This window comes from Caretta caretta, chromosome 11 (genome assembly GCF_965140235.1).
Source record: "Caretta caretta isolate rCarCar2 chromosome 11, rCarCar1.hap1, whole genome shotgun sequence".
NCBI lineage: Eukaryota > Metazoa > Chordata > Testudines > Cheloniidae > Caretta > Caretta caretta.
The window spans coordinates 18,178,111-18,195,440 of NC_134216.1; the positions used below are offsets into that span (position 1 = coordinate 18,178,111).

Here is a 17,330-nt window from a genome sequence, read left to right on the forward strand (position 1 = left end):
GCCCAGGGGCTCTGCTGTCACCCCATGCAGAGTCCCAGGGATGGGGCTGGAAGCTGGGACCTCCAGGTGCGGGCCAGCAGTCAGGACCCCACCTAAAACATGGGGGTGCTGCAGCACCCACCGCACCTCTAATTTCCCAGTTAAACATTTAACCGTATAACCGATAGAATTTTAATCAGTTACATGGTTATTGTTTTTACATGTTATTTACATCCCTAGCTTGAATCAGTTTCTGCACTGGTGACAAACAAGTAATAGGAAAAGGAATTTCTTGCCTCCACATTTTTTTGGTTGCATCTATGCCAATAACCACCCATCTTGCTATTGGCCTTTGACGAGCTTAAATATGTCAACGTCTCAATGTTCAGGACATGTTTAGGTTAATCTGTTATCAGGCTGTAGACACAGTTCATCTTATGGATTTTCTCAAGGAGAAAGTTAACTTGAGAGGGAAGTACTAAATGCTACAGGAGGCCAAAAATCCTCCATGATTATCATTTTCCTGAATGAAGATAGGGCACCAAATCAAGAGGCCGCTCTGAGGGAAACCAACTCACGGACTGCCTACAAAGAAGGATTTGTCATACGTCAGCTAGATGACTGGATAATTTGATCCTACTTCTTCCCAAGACTGCTTTGGAGTCTCAAAAAACACCCCCAAGAGCACCCCGTTCCCCCCACCCCCGCAAAAAAACCAACCAAAAAACCCACAGGTAGTTGATGACTTAAAAATTAACAGGGAACTGATGTGACTCTGTTCCAATGTGAGGATTTTAGTAATGATATGTGATCCTAGTTATTATATACAAGTTGTCTGGACTTGGTCAGCCAAATAAAATGTATTTGTCAGATGCAAGAGCAGGAGAGGACACATTATTACCCCTTTTCAGAAAGCTACTTTGAGATCTATGGATGAAAAACAATATATAAAGGACAGGCAACCAGTCCTGAAAAACACAAACCCAAACCTTCTGCTCAGATTGGTTACTATAAAAATCTTCTTCCCACTCCAAACTTAAACCACACACACACTTTCACCTCACCCCTCCAATACCTCCTGAACCTCTTCCACCCATCTCACCCTCCAACAGACTCCACCGTCTTTGCTCTCTCTCTGCTTCTCCATATTTCTGGAAGTGCTGAAATGCCACAAGAAAAGCATTTATGTTTATCAGGATGGCAACTTAACTCACTCATTCGCTCTCTATTTAGACACTCTTATGAGCAGCACCACAGTAGCTACATGCCTCCCAAACATTAACAATGTTGTCACAACACTCCCAATGAACTGGGGAAGTATTATCATTGTACCACCTGGGCAACCTTTTGAGGTTCACCAGTCATTATTTTGAGAACTAGTCCCTGGGGACAGGTGTTAGGATTTTAGTTTTGTAACAATATTTGTTAGTTACTGTGATACAAAATATACTTTGAACCTTTTATCATTTTTAAATGACAATAACAATCCACACTTTTATCTAGTGCAGTGCATTTTCCAAGCACATTACAAAGATTATCTAAGTCACCTTCGTACCAACCGTATGAGGAAGAGTAACTATACTCTGGATTTTACAAATGGAGAAACTTAGAAAGAGAGAGTCAAATTCAGCCCTAGCATAAGGAGGTACAACTCTCATTAGCTCAGAAAACATTGCTTCAACTTCTGCAACAGCTGAATTCAACCCAGAGAGATTAAGTGAATTTCCCAAGGCCACACAGCAAATAAGTAGAAGAGTCAGAATTAGAACTCAGGAATTGCAGGTCTTTGGTCTACTACATTATACTACCTCCTGTTCCTCTTTCATTTTTTGTTCAGCGGTATAAAGCATAGTTAGGAGTTAACTACTACAAATGAATATTCATGTACTAAAATACAGGGGAGGAAAACAATTCTGATATGACTTACATGCCTTTTGTGTACAAACTGGATTATTTCTCCAATGTGCTATAGCAAATGACAGAAATATTGACTGATAATTGCTTACTCCTGCAAGAAGTTATCCTTTGCCATACTGATAAGGACATACACTAAATTTCATTGACACTACATGTGTTACACTATTATCTGGGAAAATGCAAACACTGACAAGTAGTAAAAGTAAATTGATTCACAACCCGAGGTGAAATTAAAACAGTCTCTTCGCTAGTCCTTTTAGCCTTCTTAACAGACAAGAGTGTGTGGTATCAGGTCAAGTGATAACCCACTATTTTCCTTATTATTGCATTTTATTTAATTATATTATCCAATAGTATTTAGTATTTGGGGGTCACCCTCTCCCCCCAAAAAGACACGTAATTTCCATCAGAGAAGCTCCAAGGTTAAGTGCTAACACATTCAGAGACAGTGTTTCACAGCTCAGATCGAGTTGAGTTCTGATGTTTCTCATCTCATATTTTCAGTTCTAGTAGTTCAAGATCAAGAAATTGCTGCAAACTGAATAGGATTCCAGACACCATGACATCAAAAGAATGGAGTGTCAATATTTTTCCAACCACATAAATGAACACAGCTACTGAGTTTCCTTCTATTCTTTGGAGAGAAACATGGGCCACTGTGTAGGATCCTTCCTAAAGCTTTGAGATGTAATCCTCCTTTCATTAATGACACACGGATGATCACACTTCTATAGTCGGACACAAAAGCTAAAAACTAAGAACTAATGCCAATAAAAGTTAAATGAGGAGTGAAAATCTTTAGGTCTAAACGTACGTATTAATTAAAATACTGTTGAGAGAGCATTATATTTATATAGATATATAACATGTCAGTGATATCCATTTGATAAATTACATAACTCCTCACGTTATATATGTGGAGGTGTTAGCACTGGATAAACTACAAAGCCCTATGATAAATTACAGAACTATAATATGTTAGCACCTCCAGCAATGGTCAGATTTCAAAAAGAAAAGGAGTACTTGTGGCACCTTAGAGACTAACCAATTTATTTGAGCATGAGCTTTCGTGAGCTACAGCTCACTTCATCAGCTGTAGCTCACGAAAGCTCATGCTCAAATAAATTGGTTAGTCTCTAAGGTGCCACAAGTACTCCTTTTCTTTTTGCGAACACAGACTAACACGGCTGTTCCTCTGAAACCGGTCAGATTTCAGTGTCCTAGGATGGATGTCACATGGACCACATTAGCACAGAACAAAATGTAGCGTTTCATATTGCGGTAACTCCAAAAATCAAAATACAGCAGCACAGGACTAAAACGATACACCAGTGAGCAGATTAAAAATAAGCAATACCTTTTAATAAGCAGCATAAACATATGTACTCTTGTACATATGTATAGGCTTGGAAGGATTACATTTTTATCGGTAAATGTCAATTTCACTGTACTCACAACCGATTGAAAAAACATAATCAATTTACAAATAGGCAATGTAATAAAAATGCTGCTTGAGAACTTCAGAGTTTGATTTAAGTATATTTGCTTTGTGTATTTTGACATATGTTGACAATTTGTATTTTATCGGTGATAAAACTTTAACTTTTTAAATCTGTGTCTACTGGCATTTAAATAATGGTCTGACTCTCCCATGTAACTGTGAAAATTTAAACTGATAATCAAAAAAAGCTTAAAAATAAACAAATTCTGCCAAGCCTCTGTGTGCGTGTATGCACACACACAACAATCTCTAAATCTGCAGAAGTAACTCATGCCTTTCAGTTTGCGCTTACAGCTCTAATAAGTGTTTTGAAGAGTGGATGAACAATACGTAGTAGGATCTGCTCTGGACAGGTCTCATCAACTTACTGTGTCCTACAAGCAGGGGGAGAGACCCGAAGCACACGTTCTGCTGCTCAGCAAATTTAATTCCCCTAATAGTAACACAAGGGGCAAATCTCCATTTTGAGGCCATCTGTCACTCACATTCTCCATTAGTAGTGCTCCATTCATTGTGCCTAGGCCCACCACACACAAAACTTCCATTGACTGTGATGGGAGCTTCAGCTGCACGTTTCTGTCTGTTATTTATACCTCAATAACTGGAAAAAACATTCATTATACTACTCACTACATATACTCTATAGCACAGTCCTTGCAAATAGCCCTGGAGTACAAGTGCTTATGTTTTCAGCACTTGAGACAAATTCATTTCTGAATCACTTTTAAACAAACTTCTGTTCCCCAGAATAGTAACAACTTATACATAATTAATTTATTATCCAACTTTCCCAAAGGGCTATGTCATTGTTCAGTGCAGACTTTTTTGTATTATATACAGAACAGCATACATTGCCAAGTATCTGAGACACACACACACAAAACCACACTCATTTACCACTTCAAATTCTGCCCTTCAGGCATTTCATAAGTAATCAGCGCACAGTCCCAGGCGCATTAGGTAAGGGAACAAAAAACCAGAAATATAGCATATACCAAGGCTTTGAAATGTTAAAAGTATTGCAAAAAGCCATGACCTCCATGGAAAGCATTCCACTGCAAGCCACTTCATGGGGTTTGTTGTTGTTTATTTATCAGTTTTTGAAATCTCTAAATTTGCTTAGGAGCCTCAAAATACAAGTATAAAAATGGGGCAGATCATCCTCCACTGTAAATCAATCTAAATTGAGGATGTGGCACTCAGCACCTTACAAGATGGGATCCTGAAACAGGATATTTGCATTAGCTTATAAATCTGTCATTCTCCGAGGACTCGTTTAATCTTGGTTGGAATTAGCAAAGAGATAACTGAACTCTACGGCAGAAATCCATCATGTAACATAGCTAAAAAAATCAAGATTGCATTTCCATCTAATCCAAAGCAAAATGCCACGCACAAAACATTTCTGCATGCAGCTATGTCAAGCAACTGAGGGATGACTCCTTAGTCATTGATACTTTGAAATCCATTTGTTCTTCTTTTTACTTAAAGCACACTGTCAAGGTTCCTCCCCCACTCTGAACTCTAGGGTACAGATGTGGGGACCTGCATGAAAAACCTCCTAAGCTTATCTTTACCAGCTTAGGTCAAAACTTCCCCAAGGTACAAAATATTACACCCGTTATCCTTGGAATGGCCGCTACCACCACCAAACTAATACTGGTTACTGGGGAAGAGCTGTTTGGACGCGTCTTTCCCCCCAAAATACTTCCCAAAACCTTGCACCCCACTTCCTGGACAAGGTTTGGTAAAAAGCCTCACCAATTTGCCTAGGTGACTACAGACCCAGACCCTTGGATCTTAAGGGCAATGAACAATCCTCCCAACACTTGCACCCCCCCTTTCCTGGGAAATGTTGGATAAAAAGCCTCACCAATTTGCATAGGTGATCACAGACCCAAACCCTTGGATCTGAGAACAATGAAAAAGCATTCAGTTTTTTTACAAGAAGACTTTTAATAAAAAATAGAAGTAAATAGAAATAAAGAAATCCCCCCTGTAAAATCAGGATGGTAGATATCTTACAGGGTAATTAGATTCCAAAACATAGAGAACCCCTCTAGGCAAAACCTTAAGTTACAAAAAAGATACACAGACAGAAATAGTTATTCTATTCAGCACAATGCTTTTCTCAGCCATTTAAAGAAATCATAATCTAACACATACCTAGCTAGATTACTTACTAAAAGTTCTAAGACTCCATTCCTGTTCTGTCCCTGGCAAGAAGCAGCATACAGACAGACACAGACCCTTTGTTTCTCTCCCTCCTCCCAGCTTTTGAAAGTATCTTGTCTCCTCATTGGTCATTTTGGTCAGGTGCCAGCGAGGTTACCTTTAGCTTCTTAACCCTTTACAGGTGAGAGGAGCTTTCCCCTGGCCAGGAGGGATTTCAAAGGGGTTTACCCTTCCCTTTATATTTATGACACGCCCCCCAAATCTCAGCTAGGGTGAAACACTGGCTGGGATTTCTTCCTGGAGCTCTAGGAAAAACAGAGTTAATAAGACACATGCATCTCTAAATATACTACCAAGTACATAAAGACTAACAATATTTTCCACATCTCAAGGACGATTTTAACCAGTTGATTCTGGGAAACTTTCACGGGAGAGTGCATCAGCCACTTTGTTAGAAGCTCCTGAGATGTGTTGGATGTCGAAATCAAAATCTTGGAGAGCTAAACTCCACCGAAGAAGTTTTTTGTTAGTTTCTTTGACGGTGTGAAGCCACTTCAGTGCAGCATGGTCGGTTTGCAGGTGGAAACGCCGTCCCCAAACATATGGGCGTAGCTTTTCCAGAGCATAGACAATGGCGTAACATTCTTTTTCAGTGACTGACCAGTTGCTTTCCCTCTCAGACAGTTTTTTGCTGAGAAACACTACAGGGTGGAATTCTTGATCAGGTCCTTTCTGCATTAAAACTGCTCCCACACCACGCTCAGATGCATCTGTGGTTACTAGGAACGGTTTGTCAAAGTCTGGGGCCCTTAGTACAGGGTCAGACATGAGTGTCGCTTTAAGCTTGTTAAAGGCCTTCTGACACTTTCCGGTCCACTGAACAGCATTTGGCTGTTTCCTTTTGGTTAGGTCTGTCAGTGGGGCAGCGATTTGGCTGTAGTGCGGTACAAATAGTCTGTAATAACCGGCCAAGCCTAAGAAGGATTGAACCTGTTTCTTTGACTTTGGGACAGGCCACTTTTGGATAGCATCCACTTTGGCCTGTAGGGGGCTGATAGTTCCTTGACCCACCTGGTGTCCAAGGTAAGTCACTCTGTTTAGGCCTATTTGACACTTCTTAGCCTTAACAGTTAGTCCTGCCTCCCTTATGCGCTCAAGGACTTTTTGTAGATGTTCCAGGTGGTCTGCCCAGAAATCCAAAAATATGGCCACATCGTCAAGGTAGGCGACTGCATATTCTCCTAATCCCGCTAGGAGACCATCTACAAGTCTTTGGAAAGTGGCGGGTGCATTTCGCAGCCCAAAAGGGAGTACATTAAATTCATACAGCCCGAGATGTGTGATGAAGGCTGACCTTTCCTTGGCAGATTCATCTAGCGGTACCTGCCAGTACCCCTTGGTTAAGTCCAAGGTAGAGATGAACTGGGCCCGTCCCAGTTTCTCTAATAGTTCATCTGTGCGTGGCATGGGATAGTTGTCTGGGCGAGTTACAGCATTTAGCTTACGGTAGTCCACGCAAAAACGTATTTCCCCATCTGGTTTGGGAACTAGAACCATTGGAGATGCCCATGCACTTTCAGAGGGGCGGATTACACCCATCTGTAACATATCCTGGATCTCCCGTTCTATAGCAGTTTTAGCTTGAGGAGACACCCGGTAAGGTTGGACCCTAATTGGGTGAGCATTACCTGTGTCAATGGAGTGGTATGCCCGTTCAGTCAGTCCTGGGGTGGCTGAGAATGTTGGCGCGTAGCTAGTGCACAGCTCCTGGATCTGCTGTCGCTGCATACGCCCAAGGGTCATGGAGAGGTTCACCTCTTCCACACCACCAGCACATTTCCCTTCGTAGTAAACACCTTCAGGCCACTCAGCGTCGTCTCCTCCCTGGGCTGTAAACTGACAAACCTTTAATTCTCTGGAATAAAAGGGCTTTAGAGAATTAATATGGTACACCTTAGGCTTTCGGTTGGAGGTGGGGAATGCTATGAGATAATTAACAGCTCCCAGGCGCTCCTGGACCATGAATGGCCCTTCCACGATGCTTCCATTTTATGGGCCTGGAGCGCCTTTAAGACCATGACCTGGTCTCCTACTTTGAAGGAACGCTCTCTGGCATGCTTATCATACCAGGCTTTTTGCTCTTTTTGAGCATCCTGTAAGTTTTCTCTAGCAAGGGCTAAAGAGGTTCGGAGGGTGTTTTGTAGGTTGGTTACGAAGTCCAGAATGTTAGTTCCTGGAGACGGTGTAAATCCCTCCCATTGCTGCTTCACCAACTGCAATGGCCCCTTAACCTCACGGCCATATACAAGTTCAAATGGGGAAAACCCTAAACTGGGATGTGGTACAGCTCTGTAGGCAAAGAGCAACTGCTGCAACACTAGGTCCCAATCATTGGAGTGCTCATTTACAAATTTACGTATCATGGCCCCCAAAGTTCCATTAAACTTCTCCACCATGCCATTTGTTTGATGATGGTAAGGAGTGGCAACCAAGTGATTTACCCCATGAGCTTCCCAAAGGTTTTTCATAGTTCCTGCCAGGAAATTAGTCCCTGCATCGGTGAGGATGTCGGAGGGCCAACCTACCCTGGCAAAAATGTCTGCTAGTGCCTGGCACACACTTTTAGCCCTGGTGTTGCTTAGAGCTACTACTTCCGGCCATCGGGTGGCAAAATCCATGAAAGTCAGTATGTACTGCTTTCCTCTGGGTGTCTTTTTCGGAAAAGGACCCAGAATATCCACAGCTACTCGCTGAAATGGAACTTCAATGATGGGGAGTGGCTGGAGAGGGGCTTTGACCTGGTCTTGGGGTTTTCCCACTCTTTGGCACACCTCACAAGACTGGACATAGGTAGAAACATCCTTGCCCATTCCCTCCCAGTGGAATGACCCCCCCAAACGGTCTTTGGTCCTGTTCACCCCAGCATGGCCACCAGGGTGATCATGGGCTAAGCTCAAGAGCTTGGCCCGGTATTTAGTTGGAACTACCAACTGTCTCTGAGGATGCCAGTCTTCCTGGTGTCCACCAGAAAGAGTTTCCTTGTATAAAAGTCCTCTTTCTATAACAAACCTGGATCGATTAGAAGAGCTGAGAGGCGGTGGGTTGCTCCGTGCTGCCGTCCAAGCTCTCTGGAGGCTTTCATCTGCTTCCTGTTCGGTCTGGAACTGTTCCCTTGATGCTGGAGACATCAGTCCCTCATTGGATTGTGGACCTAGGCTTGGTCCCTCTGGAAGCGATATAGGGGATGGAGCTGTTTCTGTTGACTGTGAACCGCTCTCCGCTGGTGCACTATGTTGGGATTCAGGCTCCGGCTGAGCCTCTTGTGTAGGGTTATCGGCTGCTGCCAGTTCAGGTTCAGTGGGGCCCTCTGGTGTTGAGGTTGCAAGTACTGGATTCAGTGCTGGCACGGGGTCTGGTGTTGGTTGTTTGGCTGGTTCCGGTTCTGGGACTGGTTCCGTCTGGGTCTCTGGGACTGGATCCACTACTGCTGTTGCAGACATTGGCCTGGGGTCCGGGTCCATCACCTCTGACTGGGTCCTGATAGAAGTTTCCGGAACAGAGCTAGGCCTCACGGCTTGTTTAGCCTGGCTGCGGGTGACCATTCCCACCCTCTTGGCCTGCTTCACATGATTGGCCAAGTCTTCCTCCAACAGCATGGGTATGGGATAATCATCATAGACTGCAAAAGTCCACATTCCTGACCAGCCCTTGTACTGGACAGGCAACTTGGCTGTAGGCAAATTGAAAGAGTTGGACTTGAAGGGTTGAATCGTCACTTGGATCTCTGGGTTGATTAAATTGGGGTCCACTAAGGAAGCATGGATAGCTGACACTTGTGCTCCGGTGTCCCTCCACGCGGTGACCTTCTTCCCGCCCACACTCACAGTTTCCCTCCGCTCCAAGGGTATCTGGGAGGTATCTGGGCCTGTGGACCTCTGGTGTGATTCCGGTGCAATGAACTGTAATCTGTTGGGGTTCTTGGGGCAGTTGGCCTTTACATGCCCCAGCTCGTTACATTTAAAACATCGTCCAGCTGACGGGTCACTGGGGCGAGGAGGGCTGCTGGAGAACGGGGTGGTGGGACGATAAGGGGTCTGGAGGGTTCTTTGGGAGGTAGGTGGGGCTTTGGGCGGCCCCCGGTAATAGGGTGTGGTCTGGGGTGGTCCCTTCTGGTCTCCGCTCCAACTGCGACCAGTTTTCTTCTTCTCTGCCACCTCCACCCATCTGGCTCCAATCTCTCCTGCCTCAATTACAGTTTTGGGTTTCCCATCTAGGATGTATCTTTCTATTTCCTCAGGAACACCCTCTAAGAATTGTTCCATTTGCATTAGGAAGGGCAAATTTACTGGAGATTCAACACTTGCTCCTGATATCCAGGCATCCCAATGTTTCACAATGTGGTAGGCATGTCGGGTAAATGACATGTCTGGTTTCCACCTTAGGGCTCTGAACCTCCGACGAGACTGCTCGGGTGTTATCCCCATTCTGACTCTCGCCTTGGATTTAAACAGTTCATACTTGTTCATGTGTTCTTTAGGCATTTCAGCTGCCACCTCAGCTAAGGGTCCACTGAGCTGCGGCCTCAGCTCTACCATGTATTGGTCAGTAGAGATGTTGTACCCAAGGCAGGCCCTTTCGAAGTTCTCTAAGAAGGCCTCAGTATCATCACCTGCCTTGTAGGTGGGGAACTTTCTGGGATGGGAAGTGGTACCTGGAGAAGGATTGCTAGGGTTTGTTGGTATATTCTGCTGGGCCTTTATCTTCTCCACCTCCTCCACATGCTTCCTCTCTTTTTCCTTCTCCTCCAGTTCTTTGGCCCTTGCTTCCATTTCTTTGTCCCTTGCTTCCATTTCCAGCCGCATGAGTTCTATCTGTCTTTCATGTTCCCTTTGTTTTTCCTCAGCCTGAAATTTGGCTAATTCCAGCTGTAGTCGAGCTGAGGATTTGGTCATTCTAACCTCTCTGTTTTTAACTAACTTTACACCCGAGGTTTAGAAATAAACAAACAAAACGTGGCTGTAAAATTTTGCTGTGCTGGAATAGAATACCTATTCTCTGATAGTGACTGTCAGCCTACAGAAAAAAACAATTCCCTTGTCTCTGCTCTGGGCCCAAATTAAAGCAAAAAACCTCCAACTACTTGGAAACCTGCTTACCCAGCCCAAAGAAAAAGCAAATGGGTAGAACACACACCCCCTATTTACTTTTAGGAAGAAAAGAAAAAAAAACCTCTGGGTTGGAAGACTGTGAATTTCCCTGCAGGAGTTAAGTACCCTGCCTCCAGGCAAAGAAAACCTGCAATTCACAAGATAATCCCCTTTTGTCTCTGCTTGGCCACAGTTTCAGCTTTCAGTTTCAACTGCTTTCTGGACTCCTTTTCAAAGGAAAAAAAAAATTTCCTTTTTAAAATCTGTATTTCTAGTTCAAAAAATCTCAACTGGATCTCAAAATGATTTCAGGTTAATCCCACCACTGTGCCACCATGTCAAGGTTCCTCCCCCACTCTGAACTCTAGGGTACAGATGTGGGGACCTGCATGAAAAACCTCCTAAGCTTATCTTTACCAGCTTAGGTCAAAACTTCCCCAAGGTACAAAATATTACACCCGTTATCCTTGGAATGGCCGCTACCACCACCAAACTAATACTGGTTACTGGGGAAGAGCTGTTTGGACGCGTCTTTCCCCCCAAAATACTTCCCAAAACCTTGCACCCCACTTCCTGGACAAGGTTTGGTAAAAAGCCTCACCAATTTGCCTAGGTGACTACAGACCCAGACCCTTGGATCTTAAGGGCAATGAACAATCCTCCCAACACTTGCACCCCCCCTTTCCTGGGAAATGTTGGATAAAAAGCCTCACCAATTTGCATAGGTGGCCACAGACCCAAACCCTTGGATCTGAGAACAATGAAAAAGCATTCAGTGTTTTACAAGAAGACTTTTAATAAAAAATAGAAGTAAATAGAAATAAAGAAATCCCCCCTGTAAAATCAGGATGGTAGATATCTTACAGGGTAATTAGATTCCAAAACATAGAGAACCCCTCTAGGCAAAACCTTAAGTTACAAAAAAGATACACAGACAGAAATAGTTATTCTATTCAGCACAATGCTTTTCTCAGCCATTTAAAGAAATCATAATCTAACACATACCTAGCTAGATTACTTACTAAAAGTTCTAAGACTCCATTCCTGTTCTGTCCCTGGCAAGAAGCAGCATACAGACAGACACAGACCCTTTGTTTCTCTCCCTCCTCCCAGCTTTTGAAAGTATCTTGTCTCCTCATTGGTCATTTTGGTCAGGTGCCAGCGAGGTTACCTTTAGCTTCTTAACCCTTTACAGGTGAGAGGAGCTTTCCCCTGGCCAGGAGGGATTTCAAAGGGGTTTACCCTTCCCTTTATATTTATGACACACACTATTAATTTTTCCCTTTCTGAAATCTATTTCAAGAACAGGTCAATCCTTCAATGAAGGATCTTGCACATTCATTCTGAGGAAATGCCTTTTATCTTACTGGCACATTAAAAACTGATGAATGAAATGACCCATATTATACATGGCAGGAAATGCAATAAGGTTAGCATAATTATTTCAGAACAATTCAGAGGGGGCTGACTACCCTTTGAGGCATTTAACCAAGACAGCTTATAATTAACAAATTGATACATAATTATTTGATACATTTCTCATTCAATACTTGTTCATTTCTTCAATTATTTGTTCTAAAAATTATGCAAATTAGAGTTGAGCTCAAAGAAATTATATCTGCCCCCTCCACTTTGTATATATAATCCTGACAAAGTCTATGTAATTTACTGTGTATATCAAAGATGAAAAATAAAGCTTTGTACTTCCGGCAATGGTTCAATCTACCATTTTTTTTCACACAAAATGCCGTGCAAATTGAGTCCAAAAGAAAAGTAGGGCTGCACATTCTGAACCTTCCCTGTCTTAAAACAGACTGACAATGATAGTTTTGTGCTCAACATTTGAACATGAAGGGTTGCATTTTCCAGTGGCAATATGGGGGTTTTAGCCACGTGATTCCCCTTGAAATCAGAATCATGCTGCTAAAATTTCACACAATGTTTTAAAAAGTTACCCTCTGCTCTGTATGACCTCTGCTCCAGGCAAGGCAGATCTGAGTATAAATTACACACACACAAAAAGCCATGCAATGTAGCTCCCCTGTGCAATTTGCATTGGATTATATAGTCTGGATCGAATTTGGACCTCGTTACACTGGTGTAATGCCTCTGGTTTTTGTGGGGTTACTGGCCCTGCATGTTCTGCTCTCACATCACCACCGTAACTCCACTGACATCAATGGAACGCCAGTACAAGATTAGAATCAGCCCCAGAGATTGTATTCACAGTCACCATCTTGACATGGAATTGGATATTGTGCTGCTGTGCATGAAGGATGGGGCAGATTATGCTGTACCACTCGATACCTTTGCCACTAGAGCTGAGTGAATAATAGAACATTTTGGTGTGACGGCTGAACAGAAAAATCCAAAAAGAATTACATTTCAGGTCAACTCCAACTGGAAATTTTTCAGTTTTTCTTGCTGAAACTTAAAAAGGTAATTTCATTTTGGGTCAAACAAAACATTTAGCTTGAACCAAAATGCAATTATTTTGAAGGGTTTTTTTAGTTTCATTTCATTTTCAGGTGTGTTTTAACCTACCCCCCCCCCTTGTTTTAAAACAAATTTAGTCATATTTCAAAGTGAAACATCATTTTGAAACAAAAAGTTGAAATATTGCATTTTTTAGAAGTCTAAACAAAACATTTTGTCTTTTTTAAGTAAGTCAATTTTTGGCCAAAACTGTTCGCCAGATTTGACCCTAATTCTCTAATTGTATCAGGGAACCCAAAATGGCATTTTCCAGCAAATAAATTTTGCCCAAAAATTCACCCAGATCTAGTTGCCATGTAGATGCATATATTATAGCTCTATGAGGTAATAATATATCCACAAAATATAACAATATTGATACTATAAATCAGTCATATAAACTACACGTTAGCTGGTGCTCCAAGGAAGAGCAAACAAAACCTCCTCCTCAGGCATCACTATAGAGATACCAATATAGAACAATCCTCATCATCAGGACATGCTGGTGGGGACAGTTCATTCCATTTAAGCAGGTTTTCCATTAATGGAAGACACTGTTTCATTGTTTTGTTTTGGGAGCTGCAGAACTACACAGAAAACATATCTGTCCCTTGAAAAGGTCCATGCAGTTGGGAGGAGGAACTGTCTGCACTGGGATAGGGCCTGAGCAGCTAAAGCAGAGCTATTAATATGAGCCAACGGATAGAATCAGTATTAGATTCAGGCACAGAAGAACTAAGCACCGCTCGATCTGAAGTGGGGTCCCTATTAAAGAGGAGTAATTGCCACTAAATATTTAGAGTCCTGCAGCCTTTAGGCAAATGGCCCCACTGGAGATTATGGGCAGCAATATCTCTAGTGTAATGTTGTTCTCTCAGTCTCCACACTTTCCATTTTAATTCCTGGATTGCCCATATATTCACTTGACTCCTAGCGCCATGCAAATTCTCAGTGAATTGGTTGTACATGGAGAGCCTGAAATATGAAAAGACTTGCAAAGGAGAATTCCTGCCATATATTATAAATGGCCCTGAACAGTAAGAGAGAAATATCAACAGCATTGTTTTTTTGCATTTTAACAGCAACAGCTTTCCAGGTAAAATTCTTTGGTCTCTCACATTCTGAAAACTCCTAAGTGTGCGTGTGTGTGTGTGTGTGGTGCTTGCCATATTATTAGGTGCCCGCACACTCAACCAGCCTAGCTACATTTCCCTGTTGTCACTCTTATCTGTGTGTATGTGAATGCAGCACTCATGAAAGGCATCAGACTAATATCGCTAAAGAAGACTAGAATTCTTCAGTGAAACAATTTTTTCTTCAGAAAATGCTGATTCACTGAAATAGAGACAGACCGTCTGATTCCCCGCCCCCAACAGCTGGTGATCTGGGCGCTCGGCCTCAGGCACAGCAGGGACTTGAACCCAGATCTCCCAAATCTTAGGTGAGTGTCCTAACCAGGCTATTGGCTATTCTGGGGTAGGTGTGTGTCTAGTGTTTTCACTCCAATGCAAAACAAATTTCAAAAAATCACATCCCCAAATGTTGGGAGATTCATCCCTTTAGGGCACAAACATTTTACAACCCCACTTTCAAGATTCCTTATTTCTGATGTAAAGAAGTTTCAAAAATAAAAGCGAGGAGACACCAAATTTGTATGAATGTAAGGAACTTTGAGACTAATATAGGTGACATCCCTTGAACTGAGGCCCATTTGAGAGAGATGACCCTAATCTAAAAGCATTACTTCTAGTCTGTGTGATTTCCATGCCAGTTCACTCTTTGGGCTCTCTTATCTAATTGGTTTTTATACTGTAGACATTTGCCCACAGAGAAATATGCTAACCCTTCCAAATTCATTTGCCATAGACCACTATACTGCCATAAGATGGTTATTCTGCCTCTTACAGAAGCCTCCCTGCATGGCTTGCTGCTGTTACGTACATCCAGGAGCATATATTTAGATGTGAATATTCTTTCTAATTAAAGGAAATATAATACTTAAGCCCACCAGGGCTTGCTCTACTCTTGATGAGTATGTAACTCCCAATAAAGTATTGCATGTAGACTTTTAATTTAGTGGTTTTTGCCCAACCACAAAGAAGTTTCCATAGAATAAAACCCCATGTAGACCACTTGTGTTTTTAAAAGTGTGGAGAATAGTTTGAGATTGTATTTTGTAGTTTCCAGGCCTGCCTCTATCTCCTAGTTAAAGCAGGTGGCCAGGGTGCTGATCTGATGATGTGGGGGGAGAGGAGAAGTTGGCAAAGAAACGCCCCCGGGCAAATTTTTAGAGTAACATTGCACATGTCTATGTGCACACCCACATTGCATGTGTGCGGGGTTGGAAGCACCCAAATCAGGTGTGTTCAGAGAGCTGTGTGTGCACCCAATCCTAACTTGAGCATGTGCGCTGGGCTGTGGGCTTGTTCAGCTGTAGATATTTGGGCCAGTAAAGGCTAGGAAAGCTCTTCTGCTGATAGAAATGGTGCCCTCCGGCTCTCCCATTGAGCAGCCAGTTTGGACAGACAGGGATGTGGGGGACTGACTCTGAGTGCTGTTGGAAGGGAGGAAGCACTGAGCTGAAAGAGAGGGCTGCTGGCGAAGGTTGCTCTGATAGGCTGGGCGGGCTTCTGTAGCTGCACTGAAAGCAGGGAGGAGGAGAAAAGCCTTTGCGATGCCCATGGTGGGACAGCTAGAAGAGCCAGCTCTTTCTCCCAGCGGAAGCTAAAGCATGCTTCCCTCACCTGTTTCTCTCCTGCCACCTGCACGTGTCTCTGGATGTGGAGGCAGGAGCTGCAAAACAAAAAATGCAATCCCCAAGTATTTTTCCACATTAAAAACAATACACCCAAGTTGGTTGGGTCTTGCGCTGTGGAAACATTCTCCTCATTAAAAAATGTACCTAGGCTAGAGAGACCTCACTTGAATACCATCATTAAGGTCCAAACCTACTCACTTTACATCAGCTCCTACAGCCCTCAACAGGAGCTTTACATGATCAAAGTGAGCAGGATTTGGCCTGTAATGTCAATGTGGGTCATACTTGTACCTCAGCAGGAGATTATACCTTACAGTATGGAAAAAATATCACATTAAGACCATGACCCTACAATGGTGTTTACACAGGCAGGCCCCTTCCCCTGCTGGAGCTCCACTAAATATAATAGGAATTCATGAGGGTGCAGGGTCTGCCGTCCTGCAGCCCATTGCAGGACTGGGAACTAGGAGAGCATCGTAAAGAAAAGAATGGTCTTACCACTTCTGGGAGCAACTTCATCGCAAGGTCATGGATGGCTTTGACCACTATACATACAGCTGAAAGAAGAAATATCACACCCAAGATGACACAGGCTCTGAAAAGAAAGAAAAGTTGAGAGCTTATTTGGAGCTTTCAGACCTTCTGATTAACAACACAGTGGACAACATTAATGATCCTTGATATGGAGGAGCTAAAGAATGAGGGTTTGGATTAAAGGCTGGAACCAGAAGAGAATCCCAATTCCTTTTCACTTCTTAAATGCTGGACAATAGTTGGAAAAGATTTGGCAAGAATAGCTCTGACTCTGTGTGGACAGGCCTCTCCAGTCTAAATCCCCTTTCTTACTAGAGGATGATGGGAAGATATTTGGAGGATCTAGATGGTAACATCACAGGAACCTGACACCTGAGCTGCAGTTGTCTCTTCCCCAACTTGAAGGAAGAGAAGATTATGAATCCCAACTGGTAACCAGAAGAGCTATGTTTCAGGTTTTATTATCTTACAGGATGTCCATGGATCTAGTAATGCCTAGAAGCCCCAAACAGGGATCAGAGTCCTATTGTGCTAGGTGATGCACAGAACTAAAGTACAAAGGCAGTCCCTACCCAAAAAAATACAATCTTGTTGTATGCCAAAACAAAACAGGTGAAGAAGGCAAACAAAGGGAGCTAGAGGGATGAAGAGAGAATGAGGCAACAGTGAAACAAGCACGTTTTGAACAGGAAGTAGTCACAGTTCAGACTTACAATGCACACAATGGCCACTCCCAATTTCAAAGCAAGAGCAGAGACAAAACTCCTATTTCTGATCCAAAAACACAGGGCCCCACCTCTTTGAATTGGAAGAGACTCGCCTTCTGCAGTTAGTAGTATAGGGC

At 42.9% G+C, this 17,330-nt stretch overlaps 1 protein-coding gene across 1 annotated transcript in view; it reads right to left on the bottom strand.

Annotated features, from left to right (window-relative positions):
- The window catches only part of TMEM163 (transmembrane protein 163), a 159,782-nt gene that overhangs the window by 33,707 nt on the left and 108,745 nt on the right, over nucleotides 1-17,330 (bottom strand). Inside the window, exon 5 of the mRNA XM_048869220.1 lies at nucleotides 16,451-16,547. Coding sequence (XP_048725177.1) covers nucleotides 16,451-16,547 — 97 coding nt within the window. The remainder of the gene's footprint in view (nucleotides 1-16,450; nucleotides 16,548-17,330) is intronic.